Genomic DNA, 24375 nt, shown 5'->3' with positions numbered 1-24375 from the left:
AAGGAAGCAAGTTTTCTTCCAGGACAACCTTGTACTTGGCTTGATTCATGCGTCCTTCACAAAGACAAATCTGCCCGATTCCAGCCTTGCTGAAGCACCCCCAGATCATCACCGATCCTCCACCACATTTCACAGTGGGTGCGAGACACTGTGGCTTGTAGGCCTCTCCAGGTCTCCGTCTAACCATTAGATGACCAGGTGTTGGGCAAAGCTGAAAATTGGACTCATCAGAGAAGATGACCTTACTCCAGTCCTCTACGGTCCAATCCTTATGGTCTTTTGCAAACCTCAGCCTGGCTCTTCTTTGCTTCTCATTGATGAAGGGCTTTTTTCTAGCTTTGCACGACTTCAGCCCTGCCCCTAGGAGCCTGTTTCGAACCGTCCTCGCCGTGCACTTCACCCCAGCTGCCGTTTGCCATTCTTTTTGTAGGTCACTTGATGTCATCCTACGGTTGCTGAGTGACATTCGAATGAGTTGGCGGTCATCCCGGTCAGTGGAGAGTCGTTTTCGCCCTCTGCCGGTCTGTAGCTTTGTTGTCCCCAATGTGTGCTGCTTGACCTTGTTCTTATGAACCGCCGTCTTTGAAATTTTAAGGATGGAAGCAACCCGACGCTCACTGTATCCCTCTGCCAGTAAAGCCAGAATTGAACCCTTCTTTTCCTCACTCAAAACTTTCCTTTTCAACTCTTTGGGCATGGTCAATAGTTATTTTTTGATTCCAATTACTTTTGAGGTACTACTAGCACTGTTTTGCCATCCAGCTGGTCCTATTGCAAGAGGATAGTGATGACCACAGGAGTGGTTTTTATACTTTTCCTCGTTAAATAAGATTTGGTTCAGGTGATCCCCTAATCAGTACCTCATTCAGTAGAATGAGGTGTGCCTGTGTTGGAATTCAACAGACACTGGAATGGAATGGCTGCCATACATGTAGAGATGCTGATTTAAGAAAAATTTGCAGTGGTCTCTTAATTTTTTCCAGAGCTATTAGCTCTATATATATATGGAATATATCATATATAATATATATATATAGATATATATAGATATATATTATATATTATATATTTCGAAAATGGTCATGAGATGTGGTTTGTCGTTACACCAGTACAGCAATGCATTTCATTATCATAACCCTGGTTCCCTGAAATAGAAATAAACATTACCGTATGGGTGTTTACCTCCTAAAGACCCAAAACCTGAATATTCTATACCAAAGCTGCTCAGCAAGCCTGTGATGCAGTCAAGGGCCTAACCACAAGGGCACAAATGGACTACAGCATCATTTTTCATTCAAGCCTGCTGCAATCATGGACTCAATGACCTTGAAGGTCAACCCGTTGAGGTCCTATGCCGGACCAGGTCCGACATTACAATTTTCCCTTTCCAGTCTGATGTCAGACCATGTGTAAAGCAAAGGCCTCTAGTAGTTTTTTCTGCAGAAAAAGCAGAGAAAACATTTCAATGGCCAAGTGAGACCGATAGGAGCCAAATGAAGCCTGAAAAAAAAAAAGGGCGTATCCGATAGCTCCATACACCACAGAGATAACACGGACATAAAACAAAGGAGACAGCTGCTTCTGCATCCAGCGCTTAAAGAATATCACAGACATTTGCAGAGCTTTTTGAGATGTTATAGTAATAAAATAAATGACTTGGATCGCATTATTGAGGATTTGGTGATAAAACGAGTGATCAGTAGAGGATTTATCAGTATGCACGTCTATAAAGAGGTATGTGAAAAATACAGTGAACAAGGGGTGGGGCTTGGCTGGAGATACAGTACTGAGTGTCCTTTTGCAATTCATTGCCTTTTAAACCTGTTTTATTAAAAAAATTAATAAATTTAAAAACAGCACGTGTAAAATAAACAGCACATGTGAAAATAAATTGGACCCGACACGCCTGACAAAAGCGCTGAATAAATGGACCGCAACGTGTTAATGGTAACATTTCTATCTCAGGGAACCAGGGTTAAAGGGAGGAGGACCATGCTTAAACTGTAGTGAGTAGCCCGTCTGAACAGTAGTAAGTACCCAGATACCCGTGGTGCACAGACACCAATATTCCAGATGGCTCCCTCAAAAGGGGCCCTGGGCCTCTGGCAGCAAACTCCTAGGGCTGCTGTACTGCTTGTGGCTTGGCCTGGCTTCTGCCTCTGCGGTGGGCAGCAAAACGTACTGTAGCCTCGGTGGCAAGCAAGCAGCCACAGGCTGGTTCTGAACAGCAGGCTATGCTGGTGTTTGAGGCTGCTGGGGCCTAGGGTACCAGTTTGCCCCTGGTTTCTGCACTGGGTAAGATCACTTGGAAAGTAAGTACACCAGCTCCTTTGTGGATTCCCGCTTGCGGTGAGAGCGCTGCAGCATCTCGTCCACCGCAGGATCAAAGGTATGCCCTGGTGTAATAGGGGCACCCAGCAGCTGTGCTTTGTCCCCCATAAGGCATGCATGCCTGGGAAAGACAAAGCTGCCAGTGTGCGGCTACCAACTCAGCCAGGTTTTTACCTACAGCCTACCTGTTCAGTTCTGACAGAGGTTCTTATTGACCAGGCCCAGGCCATCAAGCTGTTGTGGTGAGGGACTGTGGCTGTCAGAGAGGGACCTCAGCAAATAGGACTGTTAAGCTACCAGAATACTATTAAAAGTTACTCAGTTGTGCAGTGAATGCGCTGGCTGAATAGGCACGACTGAGGATCACCTCCGAGACTTGGCATGGTTGTTGTGACAGAACGCGTCCTTGGACAGAAGCTCTAAATTAGGCACCTGTACCAACTATGCAACTGGCCTCCACCAGCAGAAATTGGACCAGGCCAAGCTTCTCCGCATCATTCTCCCTATAAAAAGAGTGTTCATAGACCGAGAAACAGCAGGCACAGAGATCTGAGAGTCCTTTTGTGCCCTCAGGGGCAGGCCATGACTGTCACAGGCTTGCTGAGCAGTTTTGATGTACAATACGCAGGTTGCGGTACACATGTGGTAATGGTTACATTCCGTACTTGAAAAAGAACCGATTATTTGGTCAGTTCTTTTAAAAACAAATAATGAAATAGCAGAATGGGAGCTGTGAAATGTGCTGTGTCCTTGCCTGCTTCCAACTAACAGGCTTGAATTAATAACCTGTTTACTTTAAATCTTTAATAATTGTTGTTGTCACACAAAAGGATTGCTGCTTGTTACTGTAAATTCCAAAACAATCTGAAATTAGCAACTATTTAAACAATGGAAAGTCTGTAGTTTTTACCCAGTCCAGCCTGAGCACTAATCTACATGCAGCAGCCAGATGTTGATTTGACAAGGCAAAGTCATGTTTCTGTAATCGGCAGATGACCTGTTATTCAAAACAATTTTCACATAAAGAGAAGCATGATTGTTTCTTTGATTTAAATATTGCTGTGGAAATCATTGGGGATAGAAGGCTCTGTTAACAATACTTCACAGCTTCAGAAGGACAGTTAGATTGGATTTCTCCTTTCTAACAGTGTGATACTTATTTGCATATTCCATTTACAAAACAGAATTACACAATTAGCCTGTCTGTGTTAAGGGGTCCCCATCCCCACGCCAAGATGAATGAGTTCAGTTTCATGAGATGATTCATGAGAATTAGTTAGAAAGGCCGGACTAGGACAGTAGCTTCCCTGCGTATAGTGTTTTAAAGTATGGAAGGTAATGGATCGACTTTTTTTTTTTTTTTTTTTTAAGAAAATGGGCCTTTAATTGCAGACTTGAATGGCTGGAAATTGAGTTGGTTAGCACCCAGGGAGCAGACACTGATGAACTATGAAATTAAAACTATGCTACCGAGAGAAATATTTGTTCTGTACCCATGACTACTTACAGTAAATCCAATGACAATTCAATGATGTGAATTCAAAAAAGGTAAACAATGTATTCAAAACGTGTAATTAATCTTAAATGTATATTTACTCTAAAATTTAAAAACAGCCTCTCAGGGTGGTTTAACAGTTGTTTTAGGGTAACGAATACACAAACACTGGTAGCAACAGGTTAAGCTGACTCTTCCCCAATTCCAACATTAAATTCAACATCAGGAAAACACCAAGTTTCTGCTATTTTATTAAGCCACTGAAAAGTAACTTGTTTTACAAGGCAGAATTAAGGTGACAAAGCAGATACAGTGGCTTGCGAAAGTATTGACCCCCCTTGGCATTTTTCCTATTTTGTTGCCTTACAACCTGGAATTAAAATGGATTTTTGGGGGTTTGTATCATTTGATTTACACAACATGTCTACCACTTTGAAGATGCAAACTATTTTTAATTATGAAACAAACAAGAAATGACAAAAAAACAGAAAACTTGAGCATGCATAAGTATTCACCCCCACAAAGTCAATACTTTGTAGAGCCACCTCTTGCAGCAATTACAGCTGCAAGTCTCTTGGGGTATGTATCTATAAGCTTGGCACATCTAGCCACTGGGATTTTTGCCCATTCTTCAAGGCAAAACTGCTCCAGCTCCTTCAAGTTGGATGGGTTCCGCTGGTATACAGCAATCTTTAAGTCATACCACAGATTCTCAATTGGATTGAGGTCTGGGCTTTGACTAGGCCATTCCCAGACATTTAAATGTTTCCCCTTAAACCACTCGAGTGTTGCTTTAGCAGTATGCTTAGGGTCATTGTCCTGCTGGAAGGTGAACCTCCGTCCCAGTCTCAAATCTCTGGAAGACAGGTTTCCCTCAAGAATTTCCCTGTATTTAGCGCCATCCATCATTCCTTCAGTTCTGACCAATTTTCCAGTCCCTTCCGATGAAAAACATCCCCACAGCATGATGCTGCCACCACCATGCTTCACTATGGGGATGGTGTTCTCGGGGTGATGAGAGGTGTTGGGTTTGTGCCAGACATAGCGTTTTCCTTGATGGCCAAAAAGCTCAATTTTAGTCTCATCTGACCACAGTACCTTCTTCCATATGTTTGGGGAGTGTCCCACATGCCTTTTGGCGAACACCAAACGTGTTTGCTTATTTTTTTCTTTAAGCAATGGCTTTTTCCTGGCCTCTCTTCCGTAAAGCCCAGCTCTGTGGAGGGTACGGCTTAAAGTGGTCCTATGGACAGATACTCCAATCTCCGCTGTGGAGCTTTGCAGCTCCTTCAGGGTTATCTTTGGTCTCTTTGTTGCCTCTCCGATTAATGCCCTCCTTGCCTGATCCGTGAGTTTTGGTGGGCGGCCCTCTCTTGCCAGGTTTGTTGTGGTGCCATATTCTTTCCATTTTTTAATAATGGCTTTAATGGTGCTCCGTGGGATGTTCAAAGTTTCAGATATTTTTTTATAACCCAGCCCTGACCTGTACTTCTCCATAACTGTATTGGAGAGCTCCTTGGTCTTCATGGTGCCACTTGCTTGGTGGTGCCCCTTGCTTAGTCGTGTTGCAGACTCTGGGGCCTTTCAGAACAGGTGTATATATACTGAGATCATGTGACAGGTCATGTGACACTCAGATTGCACACAGGTGGACTTTAACTAATTATGTGACTTCTGAAGGTAATTGGTTGCACCAGATCTTATTTAGAGGCTTAATAGCAAAGTGGGTGAATACATATGCATGCACCACTTTTCCGTTATTTATTTTTTAGAATTTTTTTAAACAAGTTATTTTTTTCATTTCACTTCACCAATTTGGACTATTTTGTGTATGTCCATTACATGACATCCAAATAAAAATCCATTTTAATTCCAGGTTGTAAGGCAACAAAATAGGAAAAATGCCAAGGGGGGTCAATACTTTTGCAAGCCACTGTATCTAGTCATTTAAGTTTTTACTTTGAGATTATAGCTCTCCGCTTTACCTTTACTTCTCTCTTTTTTATAGTTACTTCAAAGATTTACGATAATAAAAATGTATGGAAAAAATATACGTCAGTGTGCAGGCAATTTGTCAGGTATACATCTGTGTGTTTGCAACGGGCTCTGCAGCAAGCTTAGTGTAAATGGGCATTGCATTCACAAATAATGTTTTTAAAAGACAGCCGTGACAAAGCAGTTCTTCACCCATCATGTAAGTGTAAACACAGTATTAAATAAAAATATACATCATAAAAAAGGGTTTGCCTGGCTCTTGAACTCGTGCTCACTCAGACTGTCTGGCATTTTACCGGGGAAAATAAATACATAAATACGTTCCGCTTCCATGGCTCAGCCAAGTGGAACAGATTAAACATTTAAGACAAATCAGTTTCTCCATTTTCAACTTTCAAAACCAATTGAATGCAGCATGTGTACAAGATGCAAGGGAGGAAACAACTGTTATAGCTTTGCAAGCCACGAAACCTGATGGATCCCTTAGCTAAACAGGCAAGTTTACCACAGTATATTTGTAGTTTTACATTTTACATTGTTCTTACATTTTCATTTCAATTTTATGGTGTTAAGAACCATTATGAATGCTTCTAGGTTCTGCTGCACGTTATCATTGGTCTCCAAATCTACCTAACTGACCTCTGGGACTTCCTAGTTCATTTCAAATCATACGACAACATGAATTTGGAGCTCTGCTAGTCCCACCTATGATTACAAACACTAAAACAGTAAGGGGCAGGATAAAACAACAACGTACATTTTTTCCCACTAAAATACAATAGGTTTAGCTATCTGCATGTACTGTACTAAAGCAAACCTTAAAATAAATGGGTTTGCTCAGGCAACTGCATGCAGAAGTAGGTGGTTATAGTGAATATACCAAAGCACTATGTATAAAGTAAACTCATTTCCAGATCAGAACGGTTGCAAGACAATAATATATTCCCCTCTAGCAGTTTTGATTACTGTAATTCTCTCTAGGTCAACATAACAAAGTTATTTTGGATAACTAGAATATATCTTTTTTAAATACTGGATCAACTTACAGAATTAACAGTGAAAAATAATTAAAGCATATGGCAGTGCTTTCCCAAAGGGCAAAAACACTAGTTGCGAATTCACTTTGATTTGCATTATAAAAATATAATATGTATGCAAAACCTTATCAGTAGCTAAGCATATGCAGGACAGACATGTTCAATTTCAGCTGCATGTGTAAACTGCTTCTGCTGCAATAATATACAAGGTTTTCTATAATAACTTGCATTTTATCACACATATATGGCAGAAAAGGCAGCAGAAAGACTTTGTGTACATTCAGTTTGATACATTTTTAAATTGCTCATCTTATTATACTGTACAGTTCCCCATTATTATAATATCTAAGCTGTCACCCTTCTCCCTTTTCCTCAGACTGTTCTACATTAGCATGTAAATAGCAAGTGGATCCCTGGGTTGGAACATCCCTTTAATTAACAGTAATCTGCTTTAAACCCGCAACGCAATCTGTTCCGACAGTCTGCTACACGCAATTCCACAGCAACCCCATCTGAATCCAGAGAGCAAAACTCACAGGTTGAATAAAATGGCCAATTTACCAACAACAGGAAAAGTCTGGTCTTAACCCTGAGGGGTGCATGAGGGATGCTGGAGCCTCAGAGTTGTCCACACAAGTTGCATGATGTACTTTGATTGGCTGCAGAGTAAATGAATCTTTATTGAGCCAAGAGGGATTCACATTAAAGAAAAAGCAGTACCAGTGTTGTGTGTTTAAAGTCATTTTAAGTGGGTTTTTTAAACTGGAGCCGTAGACAGGGCTCCTTCTGTTTGATAGTAAAGAGCTTTTTTTGAAACCCCTATCACAGAGTGGTGTTTTTTTTGTTTGTTTTTTGCTTGCAATGCTTATTTAATGCAAAAGGTCAGTTTTGTTTTTCAAAACTGCTACCTTAAAGCTATTAGAGAGCTTTTTTTTTTCTTCCATGAATGAAATTCGCTGCAAGATTATCTTAATAAAAATCTTGGAATGTAGGCAAGATAAAAAACCTCTCTATTGGATTCCATTATTTTTTAACAAAATTGCTTTTAGCTCAATTCCACTGGCCTTTAGCACATAATATAATGGGTTTTGTCAGTTCATTCTCTCAAAACCATTAAAATGTATTTCAAATAAGGGTTTATTCCATCAAAACTCTAAAATATGAAGAGCTATGGATCACCCCACGCACTGACCAAAAGCATCCACTTCAGTTATGTAATACACAGTGAATACAAACACATTCTTTTTCTTTCAGACTAAACTGTTTGTCTACACATATAAACCACTTTATACATGGAGATATGCAACATTCCAACTTTAAAATAACACTGCAGAAGACATTCACACATTATGTGTGTGTAAGGTATAAACCATGACAGGCCGTGCGGTTCCCATGATATATATTACGTCTGGGGTGGTAACCGCATGGCCGAAGTAGTTTATACTGCTTATAACACTGCTACCTGTCATTTGTGGGAAGAAAAATAATTAACACATTTAAATTAAGACAAAACCAGAAACTTTCATTGTGTATACATCCACAGTGTAATATAGTCCCAAATTTAATTTAATTGTTTGCTTATTAAAAATAAATTGCACATGTTAGTTTATTGTGAACTTCTTTATCGAAAGTGCCATCTCACTAGAAACTGGAGCACTCGAAGATCTCTGCCTTCTTTTTCCTTCAAGACTGCTGCACAAAGGATTCGTTTTATTTTTAAATTGATAATTGCAGCAGAAATTATTTTTTGCAAATTAATAATCTGTGAAGTTACAATACACCCATGAGGTATCCGCACAGTCGGACCTACGGATCTCCAGCTGTAACCTTTATTTATAAAACGCAATGTTTGGATGCTGCACGCTGATTTGCTGTTGAGGATTTTTTTTACCGTGCAGTTATACAGTACTGTACAATGTATAACTGCACGGTAAAAAAAAAAAAAAATACTTATTTTCGCCAAAGCACAATTAATAAATTATCAATACACAGCAACTTTGCTCACAGAAACAGGCACACCCATCGCATTAAAACAAATAAAGGAAAGTCTACGGTTATTCTTAGTATTACAGTGATTTTTTTTTGTATGTGCTTACTTTTCAGTCAGCTATACTGCTTATTGTGTGGTCCATGAACAAAAAAGTCTGAGAACCACTGTTCTAAATCGAGTGAGTCACATTTCTGGTCCTCAGGGTTACGGCGGTCTTCCATTACAGTGTCTCCTAAAATGAGTACTGGGGATCCCTGGGGGGTTTCACATGAGATAGTTGCAGGGGCCACAGCAAACACAAAATATTCTCTCTCAGAACACCCCAGGACGGGGATACATTTACATTAACACTGATTTGATGCTTGGCTCTAATATGGATTTCCAATGCAAAAAAGAAAAATAAGCATGTGTCACAGTTCCATGCATTCATTGGGTGATGATCCTCTGTCAGGATGTCTAATTTCATGGGGGGGGCTTTCAGCCAATAAGTTTGGGAAGGCCCGCACAGCTGTATCTCATATCATGCAGACAAACACACACACAGAGGTTGATGCAAGCTTCTTGAAGCACACTATACCTTGGTAAGCAGTAGAACACGTTTCTGTAGTCTGCGCACCAGGGCGTCCTGCTGCTCGCGTTTCTTCTGTTCTTCCAGGAGCCTGCTGCGAAGAGGCAACACCTCGCTCTGGAGCTGTTGACGGGCCTTCTCCAACGCCCGAGCACTGTGAGAGGAGACAGAAAGGTTAGTACCCCGCCACGGTCTCAGAAACGCCTGCTGAGTAACTGACAAAGGAACCATAGCCATTTATTATTAATTTCAGGTGAAGATGATAAACATTTTATTAATAATAATAATACATTATTATAAGTATTATTACAAATCATAAAAATATATGCATTTACAGTACTTTGATACACAGTAACTTGTACCAAAGTGTTTTGTCAGTTAGCCTTGTGGAATAGAGTACAGTTTAGGAGGTGGCCAAACTGTGGCTCCCAGTGAAATGCTTGGTGATGCACATCTTGCAACGCGAATGAACTGAAGAAAGAATAAGAAGCAAAAAGTGTATTTGTTGTGTGATGAAGCGTGGGGTAAAGTGATTGAGGGCAGGTATATAGGGCCACGCCTGGAAAGAAGCATATACCCTTTCTGACCACTGAGTTAAGAAATGTAGTTCAGGGAGATAATTGCAGTGGGCTAAAAGACTACACTTCCCAAGGGGTTTTGAGTTGCACCTGTGCTTAATTAATGACGGTTATTTAAACACCCCACCTGAGGGGTTGTCGGGCATTGTGGGGCTAACATCTATGAACAACAAGGAAAATAAAAACAAGGTATCAGACAACTACTGTAGGTTTTGTGGTTTTGTTTGGGTTTGTTTTGAAACCAGCAAGCAACTTAGCTTGCCTGGGTGACAGTTAGGGTAAACGGCTGTTGTGTTCATAAGTTCTCCAAAAAAAGGAGATGGAGTTTTATTTTGTTTTGTAATTCTTGTTTAAAATTTGGTGACTCTGTGTCCCCCTGACAGGACACGGTAAAACCTGAATAAACACAAAAGGTCCTGCCCTGTTTAGACCTTATTTCTGTTGTCTGAGTGTAATTGCAACACCACACTAGAGGACTGCTGCGAAAAGACCTGATGAGTACTGTGGTATATAACACCCCACGTTGCCACAGTTGTCACTGTATTCATTCGTGTTTATTCTTTTTTCTCTCCCATTCTCCGTTTCTTTAAGCCTGCACGTTGTTACTATTATTATTTCTTTGCAGACACCCTAATCCAGGGTGATTTGCAATTGTTACAAAATATCACGGTACTATGTATCACATTGTGAAGTACCACATTTCAGAAATCACATTACAGATAAGAGCGGTTGCAAATTACAATAAAATCAGTACAAAAGAACAAATTCAAACAAGAGCAAAAAAGAGAATACAGTAAATTACATGGAACAGCTGGTTCAACTAAAAGCAGTTAACTTATATAAAAAATATGTGCTTATACGACAAAGACCACTATGAGTACGTAGTAAGTACGATGAATGCATGAGAAAATATGAGCAATTACAAAAAGGCATGGAGCAGTTCAGTGCAAGTACAAGCCGATGCAAGTACTGGAACAATTGGGTGCCATATAGTCAAGAGTTGTTCACTGCAAGGACATTTCATCAAATCAGAGGACTTTCGACACCATGCTGGTGCAGGTGTACTTCGATCACCTCAGATCGGCAGTTGAAAGTCAATTTCATCATTTTTTATTAAGTGCTTGTTCGTTTCATAGTATTAAGTAAACCCTCCACAAGTAATAAACTGAATGTGGGAGGATGGAAACCGAGGCTTCTGGCAGCAGAACAATTAGGTTAGCGTTAAAGCATCGACCCACTTTTAAAACACAAAAAAAAAAAAAAAGTGTCAATGAAAACTGCAGCCATAACCTTACACTATTACCACAAAATGAGACATTAGTGGAGCGGCATTTGAATTCGTTATAGTGCCCTGTTTGAAAAATACATTTGAACAAGCGCTCTCTCGATGTAAACTAGTCCCAATTACTGCCTGTTTTTTCTCATTCATGATAATACTTGGGACAGAGAATGTTCAATGCACAACTTTCCCACTGAATTTTCTGTATGCATAACTGAGGTTGCATCTTTGTAAATGCATCTTTATTTGAAGTTTTCAGTTTTCCTTAAATAGAAGGTGGGAAGTTTGGGCTGCATCTTAACTTATGAATAAAAGTGCACTGCACCCAGAAAAAGTCCTATTTTTAAAAATTAAAAATATACATCACTCAGTCTCAATTCAAATTTACCATTTAAAAATTCACAGAACCAACCAACCAATCACAGAGCAGTACTCTCTAACAACTGTTACCGAGGAATTACCCTCCATACCTCAAAGTATGCCGGTCTATTAAGCTCAGCACACAGGCTCTTCCATTCCCTAACCCTTTACTTTATTAAGCAGGGTCTGGTTAGAACTGGTTGGAATGAAGTTTTGTAATTGAATAATGCATGAACTACTGGCTGGCTACCCTTTTCTAGATGATCATACAGTATAACTGCTCGACAGGGCTAACTTGAGAACTCCAGATTGTTCAAGGTACAGTAGCATATAAACATTACTGTCTTAAAACAGACAACTGTGGGTGTGTGCTGCCATGCTGAAACTGACATGCCTTAAGAATCCCAGGTCTACCGGGAACAGTTGGCACCCACAATTAGCCAACAGAGAATACAGAAAATGACTGCTTTCAAAAGATTGAGACAGAAATGTCAATGTCTTTCAAATGAAATGCTAAACCAGATTGTTTTAGAAAAACAAAAAGCTATAAGCAGCCAATGGTTTGATCCAGAAAAGTTCTGCTTCTCCTTGTCTAACCTTGAACGTAAACCCAGTTATTCTGTTCACATCAATGCAAATCAAACCATTATATTTGCATTTGGAGATAAATAGATACTGACTTAGAGATGTCTCCTTTTTGACCTTGGGAAGCGAGAATGAAATTACTAGCGGTGCAAGTTCAATTTGATCAAGTGCTGTTTAAAAAAAGAAAAAAAATAATCAAACCCATACAAAATTCATTTACCCTTTAATCAACCTCCTTGGTAGACATCAGAGCTAAATAGAATGGAGTGCCTCCCTACAGACAGTGTGGCAGCAGACAAGGCTATCCACTGGACATCAAGTTCAGAAAAAAACTTGCACATTTCACAGTCAAATCACGTTCAGCAAATGTGTGAACGGTTTCATAAACATTTACATTGGATTAATTCTTCTGATTTAACAAACTGAACATTCGGCTAAAAGTTCTCAATAAAACAAGATGGAAATAAATCTGACCATTCCAGCCAATTAAAGGCTGACAGGAACAGACTGTACATTGCAAAAAGTGAGTGGGGAGGGGGGCGACTTCTTTTCTATGTCTAAGGGCTTTAAGCTGACGGGTTCTAGCCAAAAAGAGGTAACCAGGCACATAGTAGTAGTCGGTTTATCTATATATATATCTATATATAGATATATATAGATATATTATATATATATATTTTAATATTTACTATATATATATATATATAATATATATATATATATATAAAGGATACGGGTTAGAGGGCACAAACACTCAAATTGTAAAATACAATTGGCTCTCAGATTGAACCCTTTAAAAGGATCGGGTCCGTGTTAACATGATCATACTGAAGTAGGGTTTTAGGACTGCAATTGTGTAAAAAAGATTTTTAAAAAGCAATGTGACTTAGAGCCATTTATGAATATAAAGAAACAAGTGAATATGACCAGATATTATTTCATGAACTAAATGGACCAGGTACTTTTTTTTTCCTTTTTACTGATAATGGAATTAATAACTAATATTTTACTCAAATATTTATTTTGAGAAAATAAATCAAGAGTAGTGTCCATTATTGCTTATAAAAGACAGAGAATAAACATGAATTATGTCATTACAAATCACTCAGGTGAAACTGTCTTGTAATTTGTCCAAACATCAATATTTTTCAACAAAACTTTCAGGAAGTATTTTAAGGGGGGGGGGGGGGGGGGGGGGGGGGGGGGGTCATAGAATAACATATTTTTATACATGTATCTCTAAGCAGAATACATAATAAAAAAAAATATGTAATTTGTTTTTTAATTTAAAAAAGATTGTGTTAAAAAAAGGTTTGTATGGTTTCTGAAGAACTTTATAATGTTCCCCAGAGTGTTCTGAAAAAAAGGACACCATTTCCAAGATGCCACTGTAAAAAAAAAAAAATAGATTTTTAGTGATTTTTTATAGCAAGAGTCTACTACAGCCATAACACACCTGATCCTGAGGGAGCACCCCACAGAATTTTTTTTTCTTCCTGAAAGGGTTATGGTCCGTTTATTTGATTTGCAAATTTCATCGCAAAATAAATAATCCAAACACAGGAATTATTGGTGATGTTTTACTTTCAGTCAAAGGTGGTGTCGATTATTGACGCTTCAATATTGTGCCGGGTTTATCTAGTTAGCGCCTTAGAGCTGATACAGCAAGGAGCATTACCATTCAAATTGGCGAGATTGCTTGGGAGCTAATTTAGTTCTGAACATATTTAACATTTTATTACACATCAAATTAGACTGTCAATACAAAATCAGTCCTTTCAAATACTCAGGTTGAGCATAGAGGACAAAAGGGTGGAGTTGATTAATACCATTACACTGACAATCACACACATGGCATATTGACATACCACATTCATGACCTTATGACTGCCGAATAATGACAGAGCAATCAAAATATTGTAATTCTGGCTAGACTGAATAAACCAAGCCTATTGACATGTTATGTTTAAGGTACACTGAGCAAAACAGAAAATCAGCGTTTTCAGACAATTGTGAAATGCAAGCCGTCAAATGCATCCAACAGTTTACCTTAGATCGACTGTAGTCGTTCAAAGAAAACACAAATGGCTCAAGTTCTCTAAAGACAATAATTGCAGTAGGGGCATCTAGACAAAAGAATGAAGCAATTAACTCAAAACTCTTTAGAAGCATTGCCAATTAAAGAGTAAGTAGCGAGGTTCCGAACAAAATATAGCGTTACACGTCCCCATTTGTTGTTACAAATGTTGCAACTGTTTTTTGGCATAGAACTTTGTGTACCTCTCACTGCAGCACAGAATTCTCAAAAGGAGTCAGTTAGGTTTCTTTGAATTTTAGGAAGTCAGAAAACAGAAAAGAAAGTTTTTATGGAGATTTTAGTTTTTGCAGCATCTTTGTTTTGTACTACATTTTGTAATTAATTTTCTGTTGTCCGCCATTTTGCTCCGTTGTGTGCAGAGGAAGGGCGCGCAGCGTGATAACATAATTTGAGGGAGTTTATGTAAAACACAAAAGAAAAAAAAAAAAAAAAAAAAAACAGGACACAACTACTGACCATAATAAGCAGCATCATGGGGGCAATATCAGACTGAGTAATCAACTAAAGCACTGATCGCATATTCATTTTATTTTTACAATTTAAATCTGCAGAATTTTTTTTATTTATTTTTGATAAAATAAAAATCAACCAATAGAAGATCTGCATTTTCTCCATGGCAGTCCAATCATAAGTGAGCGGAGGCGGTACGTAAACAGTTGAAGGTCTTCAGTAGGTTTAACCAATGGGAAAGTCAAAGATCTGCCATGGTTTTGCAGCTGTCCAAATCATCAGTGAGCAGAGGTGGGATATAAATATGCTATGGTAAGAAGTGGTGCAAGAATAGCTGAATTTCAACAATATTGCATATTAGAGACCGTTACGGAGGATTATATTTATATAGTTACCTTTATTAAAAATGTGGACAGATCAACTAATGCCCATAAATTAACAGAAATAATAAATAAATATCGAGTGACAGCCCTAATATAACACCACAATAAACTGCTTAGAGATACATGTATAAAAATGTGTTATTCTATGACCTGATGGACCTTGCTACTTCCTGGAAGTTTTATTGAAAAATATTGATGTTTGGGCAAATTACACAACATTGTTTCACTCGAGTGATTGCAATGATATAATACACGTTTATTTCAGGGTCTTTAAGAAATAAATAGCCACTACTGTCGATTATTTTCAAGCCATTATTATCATGCGTGTACCAAGGGAACCCTCGCACAATTCTGGACCTCAAGGATGCCACTGTCTGGGAGGTGGCCAGCATACCTGATGAGATGTGTAACGCTGCCGCAATGCCCGTTGTCACATGAATGTAATTCATTCTAGATCATGCAGGAGGACATATTAAAAACACTTGCGATTATCAGAGGTAGGTCAGTGGCACCCCCTAGTGACAAAATTTAATAACTGTGTGACAGTGCAAATGAATCCTAGCCATATATCTCCCTCCTGACTATACAACAGGAACACTGTGCCCCGGACTGGATGGTTTAGCAGTTCATTCCGGGGAAAGTTGGAAGTCAGCCCTCCAGGGGCGGAGTCACAATACCAAAAGTCATCACAATGTGGCAATAGTGGATTGGAGGAAAAGTGATTGCACTCGCTACCGAAGGGGGTGTGACTGAGGGTATACCAGGGGATGTGGTGAAGCAATCTGTTCCTTAGTTACGGTTGTGAAAAGGCTTGTAAAGGACGTGCGAGTTAAAAATAACTGTGAGTGTTTTGTCTGTCTAATAATCGTCACATTTGTAATTTATAGACAATTAAAATCTTTGAGCTGTCGCCATCAGCCAGCACCAACCCCGGACTACACAGCACTTCTGTTTCACCAATTGCTGTATAATTCACCAACTGCACTAAGAGCACTCACTGTTGGATATTGTGATCGTGTGTGGTATTATTATTTCGGGACTGAACCCCGTGGTTCTAAATAGGGCCAGTTATTTGTCTGTCTTGTCTGTTACTCGTGAGCACTGCATAACCTCTACACCTGGCACTGCAAACCAGTTTGCCACACTATGGTATTTGCATCCCTATGGTTCCCTTAACTGTATGCAATTTCACCTTCCTATGCCGCTTTGGTGCATTGATGTGGTAAACTTACTTTCTAAATCATCCTGTGAGATGGAGATAAAAGACAGAGATAGAGAGACAGAGTTAGATATATTGGGGACGAAAACAGGATTTTAATGCTCGGATATTTACTCAATTTAAATACTCGTTTGGATATTTTACAGCAAGACCTTGCACTATGTAACATATTAAAATAGAAAAATATCCCAGTAGTAAAGAACACATTGTGTGGGCCTTACTTTACCCCAGTGAATTAACTACAAAACAAAGGATGCCAAATAACAGTTCAAGTTAAACGTTTTGCTTATTCCCAAAATAAACAGTACATAGTTGACACCACTTTTTTTTTTTTTATTATTCCTTGCCATTTCTTCACAGCACACAGTGGCCATCGACACATTTTTATAAAGTAACATGAGGCAAACAAACTGAAATTTAACTTTAAACACTTAAAATAAAACAAAAACGTGAAAATGACATTGTAAAGTGAAGGGAAAAAAAAGAACATTTGGTTCTTGTTGACATTCCACATAGTCACAACAAACTATATAATACACAGTGTGTATAAAAATCACTACACAACACTACATTACACTGGGTACAGTTAAGCAAGACATTTCAATCCTATGAGATTCTGGCTCACTCTAAAGCAGCACAACACATTTATTGTCCCAGGTGGCTTTCCACAGAGATCACTAAGGGTGTGCATGCATAATATGGTTTTGTTTACTTTTTGCTGTCAAACTTTTATATAAAGGCTCAAGAGCTGCTGTGTGGATCCTGTGGGTTTTAAACTGTCACACAAATTCTGGCGAGACGGTAATTAAGTGCAAGGTATTTTGTCATTTGTAGTGAATACGAGCATCTCATTTTTGTATCCCAATATGTCAAGAAATATTTGTTTGAATATTTGTCCCAGCACTACTTTCTCTCTCTCTCTGGAAAAACTTCAAAATAAACTGGAAAAAAGTCAAAAACTAAATTGTCGTGAATGCCAGAAGGCATTCAGTAAACCTTTTGTGTAAATAAAATAGAAGGAATGAGAAGAGACAGGATTAGGTAGGAGCGTACCATCGTTCTACCTCGCCAGGAAATTGGGTATCTGCAGCTGTCACCAGCAGCTTCGCAAAGTGAAATTACACTTATTGAGATTAATGTACAGAATCTGATACCAGCGTCAGGTGCCTAAATATTGACCACTATAAACTCAGTCTAACCTGTTAACCCCTTAAGAGTCAGAGCACATGACTGGTAACCAAGTAAATGATGGCCAACACCTGTACAAGATTCCCATTAGACTTTGCTTATTAGAAATCAGGATGAGAATGGATCTTTAGATGAAAGTACCCAGTGCCCTGCAACTGCCTGCTATTTACTTGCTGGTATTGGACAGAACCAAGATAAATCAGTTCTATTATGCCTTTGTATGGTAGAGAATGTGTTTTAAAGATTGTAAATGGAATATTTCAGTGATATCAACCATGGGCTCAGGGGATAAAAGCCTGTCCTTGGGTTCACCTTGGAATTCTAAAAGATAACAACATTACTGATCTGTTTTGTTTTTCAACTTTTTAGCCAGCAGTTTGTTGATTTTGTAGCAGTAGGATTGCATTTTTACATTTCTGATTATTTAAGAACTGATATTTATAACAGGAATGACACATTCCTGTTAATGAGATAAAATGTGCATTCAAGTAGAATTCATTCCTGCATTAAATCTCTTGTTGGCCTTCTTACCAAGTGTATTTCAGGACTGATGAGATGTACTGTAAAGTTAAGGCTATTTTAAAATTATACTGAAAAAAAAGCTTTATATGAATCCCAATGTTTTTACCGGACAGTGGATGAGCTTGATGATTGCATACAATAAATGTAAACAAAGAGCTTGGGGTTATTCTTGGTTCAGTGGTTCATTAAGTCAGATACCTTACAATCCTTTTTTTTTATTATTCATTTGTTCATATAAAAATGGGATTTTCATCAATATGTAATAGTCCTGCTCATCGAAGTTACACTGAGCTGTACAAATTAACGAGATTACCCTTTACTGACTATTTTGTATTTGAACTTAAATGCAATTAAAATGTTTAAATTATATCCTTAAATTTTAAGGTTAACTGCTTCTCCTTACCTCCAGGTTTCCCCTCTGGGTAAACATGGTTGTAGAACTTCATAATTTTTGAAGTCAAAAACATGTATATGCAAGCCCTGCTTTCAATATTCTTAACTGCAAAACTTCACCAAGCCTGCTTCTATTAAAGGACGGATCAATTTCACTGTCACCAAATTGCCACAGAATGAATAAGCAGCTAGCAAGGCAGAAAATAACAGCTAGTCATTAGATGTTGGTCAATCAGCTTTAAGTCATGCTAAGCCAATTTAAAAAAAATAATACATTTAAGCTCCCAGTGGTATCTAGCCATTCATAACCAAAAGCTTCATGGTTCTTCTCCACTGTCAAATTACAGTACTTAAGTATTTTCTCTTGAACTTTTAAACCAAGCCCAGAATTTCAGAGTGAATGGTAAAATGCTATGGAGGCATCACCTCCTGATTTCTACAAATCAGAAGTATTGATCAGATGCAGTGCACAAAATAGTTGCCATACAATCCCAACCTAAAGACTATAACAGTGTCTGATTACAAAAGAGGGATTCTTTTAAATTGTTATCCTAGTGAAAGCCTTTAAAATGTTTGTTGTCTAACAAGAAAAAAAAAAAGTGTCGTGAAATGTTCTCTTTTGCTAAATCGCCGTGAAACTTCAGCAGAAGTTTAATTTAAATACTACAGTCCCAAGAGCAAACAGTTTATGCCAGATGCTGTACTTTCAGCTGCATGACGAGAGTTTTCCAATCATTTGCTTCCAATATTTAGGTACAGTAATATCATTGCAGAGGTTTAATGATTTGAATTGACAGAGATTGGTAAAGAAAGAGGCATGTCTTTCAACTAAAAGGCAGACTTCAAGACTTAAATGTATTTATCTGCTGCAACCCCAGCTAGGGGAAGGGTAGGGAAGGCGTTCTCTTGCTCTGAGGTTTATCATGTAAGTCTTACTGGAGAATAAAAATTATTTGTAGGGGTGCTCCAGGTTGGAATGTATGAGTACAAGCTATCGTTTTTAATCCCGGACAGCCTCTTCACTTCCACAATTTATTTATTTTTTAAAAGTTTTTTTTTCTATTTTAAATTTAGTTGTCTCCAATATTTTACCCAGGCTTTTTTCCCCAATTTGGTATGTGCAATTATTATCTGTATCCTCGGCTCAGCACCAGCAACACCCCTGCCGACTCGGAACACAGGCTGGAGCACGAGTCCTCTGAAACGTGCTCCTGCCAATCTGTCATTTTTCGTGCTGCAGATCTACAGCGAGGCCACCAGACCTATAGTGCTGGAGGACAACATAGATCTGGAGGCTCCACTGCAGAACCATAGGCGCCCTATCGGCCACAGGGGTCACTGCTGCGTGGTGAGCTGTGGATTCCCCTGCCGACCTAAGCCCTCCCTACCCGTGCAGCGCTCGACCAATTGTGCGCCACCACCTAGGAACTCCCGGTCACGGTCGACTGCGACATAGCCTGGACTCGAACTTGTGATCACCAGGCTATAGGACACATCCACGTGGAGCGCCTTTGCTAGATGCGCCACTCGGGAGCCCCCAACTTCCGCAATTTTAATTCTAGCAGAGCAGAGATCAATAAGTTTAATATTCCAGCCACCTTTTCGGATATACATATACATATTTTTTTTTTTTTTATTATTGACTAACCAAATAATTAGACATTTCAGAGAAATCAATGTGGAAGGGATGCAAGACTTGTGGTGCATCACATGCTAGGGCTTGATTAATTATGGCCGACTTGATAATTCCCAGAATTTTGATCAAGTAGAACACTAATTATAAAAACACCCCCAAGCGCAAAACGGCAGAAATAAAATGTTATGAATCTGTCTGCTAACATGCTGGCTGCAGACAAGCTGATATTTAAGCCTCAGTACCTTGAATATTTTTACCAGAGGTCTGCTGTAAACAAGTTAAGTATCTGAATTCAAAATTTCATGAACAGTCACCTACAGAAATATGGCTTTGAAATATTATCATTTTCTTAAAAATGTTGGATAATAAAGTATTGTTTATTCTAAAATTGCAGTTGATATAATCAAGTTATCCTTTTAGTTGAAAAGGATGAGGCAAAAACCAGAGAGCTGGAACATAACACAGAAAAGTACATTCATTACTACAACACTGTAGAAGTCTCCAGAATACCCCTCCCTCAAAATCGGGTTTTTATTTTGGGTTTTTTTTGTTTTTTTTAATCGGTTGTCAGGAACAATGTACACTTTTTAACACGCATAACAAGTCACAAGATGCATTGTACCCAGACTTAGCCGTTAGCTAATTTTCATCTTAAGTCCTTGGGCTCGTGAGAAACTAAAAAAAAGACAGTGTGCAACCAATACATCACAATAAGATTAATACACTAGTTCATATAAACCAAAATCCCATGCTTACAAAAAAAACATTTACTGCATTATAATTATAAATATAGCAGATCCCAAATACCAATATTATTAACTTAACTAAAATTAATTCCCTTAAATACCCACCCACCGCTTATAATGTATTAATCAACATCCTGATATTAAAACTATTAATTTTCATTGCAATGTATAATACTACAAAGCTATAGTAAACATTACCATTGTATTAAATAAATACATAACTACAGTTCATGATCGCAGATTTTAGTTGTAGAACTGTTACAGGTCATAAGAACCTTTTATATCACCCGGTAGTAAATTCCAAAACATGATACCCTTAACTGAGAGGACTGTCTGGGCAAACTTTGTACGTTGTCTTGGAACTATGCATATAGTTGCTCTAGTAACTCTATTATTACCATCTGAGCAGAGTTTTATAAACTCCTTTAATGGCAGGGGAGGTAAATCCTGCAAGAGACTTAGTTATCAAAACTTATGTTATATTTCTTATGTATGTAACAGTGATGATATCTTGTCGGCTTTTTACCTAGAATGTTTAGACTAGAATTGACAAACACTTGTTAGGTAGGGTAGTAAACATCGATATAAGCTCAAAAGTAATTACGCTCATAGATCGTGTTTATTTTTTGGGGTGCTTTGGTGGTTTCAAAATCTAACATGAAAATTTGAAAAGATATAAAATGTATACAAAAATAAAAAAAGTAGGTGCATTGTGCATAAAATTACAGGCAAGTAAATAGCTGCGTATGAGGTTTACAAAACAGTGGTGCAAATACAATACACAACTTTACATTATACAGGATAAAACTGACTGTCCTAACCATGGAAATCAAACAATGCATCACAGGCTTAATGTGTGATGCTGGATGTGTAAACTTTATAGCTTCTTTACTGTGCTCATTTATTCACCAACCAAACTCATCTAACCAATAAGTAGGAAGACCTAATTTAGTTTATTTCACCAGTCTAAACTAGTCAGTTAGGTTTATTTCTCACCCAACCCCTTCTCCTTCCTCCTCCTCCTCCTCCCCCTCCCCCCATATAATCAGCAATTATCAAATTCTAGAATCAGGTCAGATCAGTGATCAAACTGCCACTTTGCATTGTATATTGATTTCTGAATGACTACACTTGCAGATGTGTAAATCTAGCTCCAAACATGGCGTTTGCTGAAGCACAAAAAGGAACTTACACATCATTGCTCTTTACAACAGCAGAGAAATGCCACGCACAACTAAAGTAGTAGAACATGTACAACACAGGATGCAGCAGATGGCAAAGCTCAATGTTCTGGCATTATTTTACTACTTAAACACTAAGGGGTAGATGTACAAAAGTGTTGCGTCTGTCACAATCGTATCCTGTCAAAACCAGTCGTAAGTGTAGCGTGAAATGTACTAAACAAACGCAACACTGTTAGCAGCATTTTAACAAATGCTTTGCAGCCGCAGTTCTTATTTGTGCTTTAGCCTTAAATGAATATGTAATTCTGGGTGTTCCTGAAGAAACAAGGTGAAGACAGTGTAAATAAGGTATAAAAAAAAAAAATACTGCAATGAGATGTAATAAAGCTGCGGGCAATTGCAACACTTCCAATTGCATCAACTTGTTAAAAACTTTTGAAACCATGTTTTAAAAACAGCCGCAATTGTTGCTGACATTTCCCAAAGTCTGCTTTTTCTCGTGTGCTGCCAGTTGTGCTCAATGCATTTTTGAGACGAACATCCAAGTACCTAATTTTCACTAAAGCCAGGGTGTACTTACAAACCTTGAAAACATTTCTGGTTTGTTGGGAGCAACAGACTGCCACCAACCCCTCCAGCTCATTCTGAGCATCTGTATAGGACTATGATCTATTTTGTATTAATTGTCAAGGCTACTAAGTAGCCCAAGTTAAAACTAACAAATCCTAAAATCATTTAGTTTCAATTTACATTTTCAGTGCATTCCTCTTCCTGTGACGTTATTATTTTAATGTAAAAGCTTGTGCACAACAATTAAATGCCAGGGGTAATTACGCCTTGGTAGCGTCAAGAGAAAAATTAAAAAAAAAAACACAACATTCGCAACAAGCCTAAAGCAAGTTACTAAAATATTTATTCCAAACAGATTACAGTACTTTGGAATGTAATCTATATAAACTAGGACATGAGATTACGAAAACTGTTTTATTCAGAGACAGCATCACGCACTGCATCGTTAACTCTGTACCACCTAACCTTCATTATTTGTGAAACACACTGCAGAAATCCCTGCCTAAAAGATAACACCAACAACAACAAGCTGATCCTTACTCAAATTGCTTTTAACATCAATATCGTTTTTTTATTAAGGTTATTAAAAATTCATTATACAACAGCTCATTTTGAAACTCCGAAGCAGCGCAAACATATATACAGCCAGTTTTTTTTTCCAATGTGCACAATACAGGCTGTTTGCCAGGAATACAAGCCTGTTGTCCTGCTCTGGACAGAAGGTGGCACACTTGTTTTTTGTTTATATAGTCAATACACAGAGGGGCGTACTTAGAAAGCATTTTCAAAACTGATTCGCTGGTAGGATGGGACCAACAAATCAGATGCTAGTGTAACACAAGCAGGAGAAGAGGAGCACACCCACTGCTTGTCTGGCAGAAATACTGTAAATAGCAAGGGTTCGGTGCAGTTTTGTTGATAAACTTAAGTAATATTATTAACTATGCACATTACAAAAATGTAATTATTGAATCGATTATCCAGTATTTATATCCATGTATACAATAAGGAATGGAATCGAGCGAAAAATCGATTTTCTATTTAATTGTAGCAGCCCTACAATGCAGCAGCATGACTTAATTTAGTTACCAGTAGCCTGAAGTACAAGAAAAGTGAGCTAAGCATTCATTTGATTTTACTACTGTACTGTATAGGCCTACTGTACAGATTTATATTTGTACATAATGTAATATGTAGCCTACTCAAAACAGTGTTATTTCAGCACAGTGATTTATGTTTAAAATACACAGAGAACTGTAAATGCATGTGTGTGATTGATATATATATATATATATATATATATATATATATATATATCAATCACACACACACACACAACGTTTACATTTAACAAAAACAAATGTTATTTTGATTCTTGCACCCTTGCATGTATAGACGTTATCCTTCGGACACCATCTGCTGCTATTTTATTTGAACCGGCGCACGCATATAATATTTGTGTATCAGAGTGCATCACGTGACTGTCTAAGACACCAGGTGACGCTGACACTTAAGGTTCCCTGCGACTGCAATTCCCTGCGAGTGCTTCTGATGTCTGCCGCTTACCCGAAAAGACCCATGATGATCTATCTGCCATAGATTTCTACCTATCGCCTGACCGTTGAACTTGGACACATGGAGCAGGTTCCTGTTAACCAGGCGCAGCTCATCCAGCTGTTGTGGCAACGGCCTATGGTCCCAGAAAGGGACCGCAGCAAATGCAACTACTAGGCTACCAGGATGCTGTTATAACTGCCTGGCAGTACGG

The 24375-nt window shown here is 38.4% G+C and overlaps 1 protein-coding gene across 3 annotated transcripts in view; it reads right to left on the bottom strand.

Annotated features, from left to right (window-relative positions):
- Positions 1 to 24375, bottom strand: part of mad1l1 (mitotic arrest deficient 1 like 1) — a 246114-nt gene that overhangs the window by 175358 nt on the left and 46381 nt on the right. For all 3 annotated transcript variants that reach the window (XM_041229834.1, XM_041229836.1, XM_041229835.1), the window contains exon 11: positions 9426 to 9570. In XM_041229834.1, the coding sequence (XP_041085768.1) occupies positions 9426 to 9570 (145 nt within the window). The remainder of the gene's footprint in view (positions 1 to 9425; positions 9571 to 24375) is intronic.

Source organism: Polyodon spathula, chromosome 26 (assembly GCF_017654505.1).
Source record: "Polyodon spathula isolate WHYD16114869_AA chromosome 26, ASM1765450v1, whole genome shotgun sequence".
Lineage (NCBI taxonomy): Eukaryota > Metazoa > Chordata > Actinopteri > Acipenseriformes > Polyodontidae > Polyodon > Polyodon spathula.
This window is presented reverse-complemented; position numbering and strand designations above follow the sequence as displayed.